Source organism: Wasmannia auropunctata, unplaced genomic scaffold (assembly GCF_000956235.1).
Source record: "Wasmannia auropunctata unplaced genomic scaffold, wasmannia.A_1.0 LD335994.1, whole genome shotgun sequence".
NCBI lineage: Eukaryota > Metazoa > Arthropoda > Insecta > Hymenoptera > Formicidae > Wasmannia > Wasmannia auropunctata.
This window is the reverse complement of record NW_012026896.1, coordinates 94,623-98,413: the sequence shown is the minus strand read 5'-3', so window position 1 is coordinate 98,413 and position 3,791 is coordinate 94,623. Positions and strand designations below refer to the sequence as shown.

The following is a 3,791-nucleotide window of genomic DNA, read 5'->3' as shown; positions in this document are numbered from 1 at the left end:
ATAATAAAAAAAACATAAAAAATAATTAAATGAATACTTTTTACATTGTTTTTTTTTACAAAAATCAAGTTTGAAGAAATGAGAAAAATTGTTTATATGTATAATTATATATGTATATTTTTAATCACTCAATATATGATTATATATGAGCAATTTTTTTTTATTTCTTCAAATTTAATTGTTTCTTTGTAAAAAAAAACAATGTAAAAATTATTCCTTTAATTATTTTTTGTTTTTTTATTATTATCATTTTTCTTGAATTAAACAATAGTTTTACAAAGAAAAGAAACATATATGGATAATTATTTTATAAAACAAATAAGTTCATATCACAATACCAGATGAATTAATTGGTTTAGATAAGAAATTATTTAAAGATATAATAATATATATAAAAAGGTTATACATTACAAATTAAATATCCGAATACGTACGTAACATAACGATAACATATACTAAATAATAAAAATATATAATATATAACATAATAGGAAATAATATATAACATAAATTCAAAACAAATTAAAAGACAATTAATAATTAACACGCTGTTTTATTTATACACATATTAAGCGTATTATTCATATAAATTATCATATCTATAAAAACGTCAGTCTGTATTATACTGTTCAGAAAATGTTAAAACGTTACATAATAAAGTCCTATACATAATAAAATACTATAAACACACGGTAATCTTCTGAATTATGCGTAAATTGAACTTTGCATTAAATTGCACTTCTTCTGTACGTAATCACGTAAAAATTGTACAATAATATAATATAATTACGAGAGCGAGAGAGAGAAGGAAGATAGGAAAGAGTGATCAATTCATTCATTGGCCTATTTGAAGCAAACCGGGCCGACTTTGAAGCCAAAAGCTTGTTGTGGCGATCCGTAATCGACCGGATAAAAATCGATCAGCGGCAGCTGCTGCAGCTTGCTGGTGCGAATTAAGAACACGGTCTCCCCCTTACTACTCCGGCTCTTGCATTCGTCCGCGATGAGATAGGGTCTGAAACCGTTGTATGAGAATTCGTCCTCGTTGTCGCCGAGTAATCGCAGCGAGAGATTGTAACTGCGATTCTCGCTGTCGTACCAAGCGACGCTGTTCGTGCACGTATACGTGAAGTTCTGGTAAGCTTCTGGACTAAGCAGACGCAGAAAGTTCATCTGCACCACTCCGATTGACTCGTAACTTACCTAGAAAACATGATCAATTTCCTCCAGCTATATAGAATAGAATTATAATTTTATTCATTAATTGATTATTGTTTATACAAGCGATCTTTCGATAATATTACAATAAGAGTCTCAGACATATTTAATTGATACTGTCAAAAATAATAATAATAACTTAACGTTAACTGCAGAAAGAACTGTAGGAATAATATTAATCGTAATTGAGAAGAATGAAAATTTCATTGATCTTACTCTGAATCCTCCGCGTAAACGCGAGTACCAATCGATTTTATTGTCTTCTTTCCTCCACGGAATGTTCGGCATATGACTACTGTGAATATCTGGAAAGATGCAGGTCTCACCCATGTTCGTGATGTTGCAAAATACGCTAATAGCGTCGTCGGGCATACCCAGATTTGGATCGATCCAATACCAACCTTGACAAAGCGTAATAAAATCTTTTAACTTTTGGTAAATATAATAAATTTTTTATGTTATATCTTTTATAAAAAACTATCAATAAAAGAACTGAGCTATATATACAAAAATAATAAGATAAGATTCATACCTTAGAAAGAGTTTTACATATTTTTAAATGAAATTATCGAGATATAGATAGAACTTAATAAAATTTATAATATCTTTTGAGAATATTTAAAGTCAGCAATAAGAACTTTCTTTCAAAAAAAGAGTTCTTGATATCATTTTGTTTGCGAGATATTAGAGTTTACTTATAAAAATTTAACGTGACATGTAATTGAAAACTATAGAATAAGAAAAAGTAATTTTACCATTCTTAAAATCGGGATGTCCGTAAAATAAATCTCTACACGTTCTTGCGGGATTATCTCTGGTACCAAGTGGCTTACGCATTAAGTGCAATTCCTGTTGTATGTTTGAAAAAGCCTTGTTTATGTCTAAGAGCTTTCTGTCAAATATCTCTTCTTCATCGCTAAATGAATTAAAAAGATAAACTTTTCTATAGTTCTAAAATTTAATTTTATTAAATAAAAGCTTATAATTTAATACCTATATTAAAGAAGAAGCATATACAGGGTGTTTTAGAAATAGTTAGCCAAACTTTAAGAGCATATTCCACTCATTATTAGGATATATATACACTGCCGTCGAAAAATTTCCGGACACTAGCAAAATTTTTATGTTTGGAGTATATATATCTATCTATATATGTTGTGCGACTGTGCTTGAAGAAATACTCGCACAGTTTGCATGCATGGAACTCGCAGAGCAGAGCTCATTTCGTGTTGAATACATTGCCGCGTTTTACAGAAATTAGTTTTTTTCAAAATTTAAAATTTAATATTTTAATTCGATCTGAGATAGATTTTATCGAAATATAAAAATTTTGTTTTGTGAAATAGTTTTAGTTCGTAATAGATTGTATATTTTATAGTTTAATACGTAGTCCACATTTTTTAAATTTAATAAGCATTTAAAGAAAACAAAAAGAAATAGTAAAATATTGAATTAGTAGATATGTGCTAGGGTGTTTTTTATTTACCCATTCCTTCCTTTCTCTCATATTTAGCCAAGATTAAATATTGTATAACTCGGCTCAAGAAAGCAACATATTTAGAAAATTTTTAATAAAAGTGATTGTAAGCATAAAAATTAAAAACGAAAATATTTTCCACACAATTTTGTTTTACACAGAAAATACGCTTTAATAATTATTAATATTTATTTCAATATTTATTTTTATTTTTAAAAAAGCCGATTTTACCATAATCTTTTAGTCTATCTATGTAGTATATCTTTTGTAGTCTATTTTTGATTGACAAATTGGCTTTATGCATGCTATATAAAGCAGTAGTATATGACCTGAGATTAAATATTTCAAGATTTTTAAAAGTTTGTTGATTAATTAAATTATTTGCAATAATGTATATAAGTATGTTTATTATATTGAATATAATTTTTTATTGGTAGAAAATAAAAAATATAATAGTATTTTATCAATGTTATAGATTTATATACTTTTATATATTATACTCACTTATAACGAATTATTAATAAGAATATTAAATTCTAATATCAGTACACACGCAAATCATGCAGCAGAAAGTTTATTTTTTCTACATCTCACGTCATATATGCTATGTATTTTGCTTGATACATTTGTTTAAAGATGCGTTTACTCGTAACATGCACACCGAGAGAAAAATAGAGTTGGAATAATAATAATTTAACTATAATTTAGAGCAAATTTCGGGGACAACTATAAAATTATAATTAATTTAACCATACAAATTATAGCTGCTTCAATAATGCATTATGATTATTCATTATTTAATATTATTATTTGTTTGTTTATTTATTTTTTATTTATTATTGCAATATAAATTGTAAGCAAATGTTAAGAAAATAGTTATACTTACTATAATTGCAGTTGCTTTTTCTACATAAAAATATTAAATTTATTTCATTTATCTCATTCATATTTTGATATTTCACTATATTAATATTTGAAATTATTATAATCTATAGTAAAATTTTTTCATATTTGATAGGACTTTATTTATAAGGTTATTATTACTAACATTATAATAGTAATAATTATAAAAATAATTCTCCTAACCATAATTTTT

At 26.1% G+C, this 3,791-nt stretch overlaps 1 protein-coding gene across 1 annotated transcript in view; it reads right to left on the bottom strand.

The window, feature by feature from the left end:
• Nucleotides 1-3,791, bottom strand: part of LOC105453904 (collagen alpha-1(V) chain-like) — an 11,674-nt gene that overhangs the window by 5,522 nt on the left and 2,361 nt on the right. The window contains exons 4-6 of the mRNA XM_011696184.1: nt 1,974-2,134; nt 1,435-1,619; nt 859-1,203 (exon numbers count right to left, since the gene is read on the bottom strand). Coding sequence (XP_011694486.1) covers nt 859-1,203; nt 1,435-1,619; nt 1,974-2,134 — 691 coding nt within the window. The remainder of the gene's footprint in view (nt 1-858; nt 1,204-1,434; nt 1,620-1,973; nt 2,135-3,791) is intronic.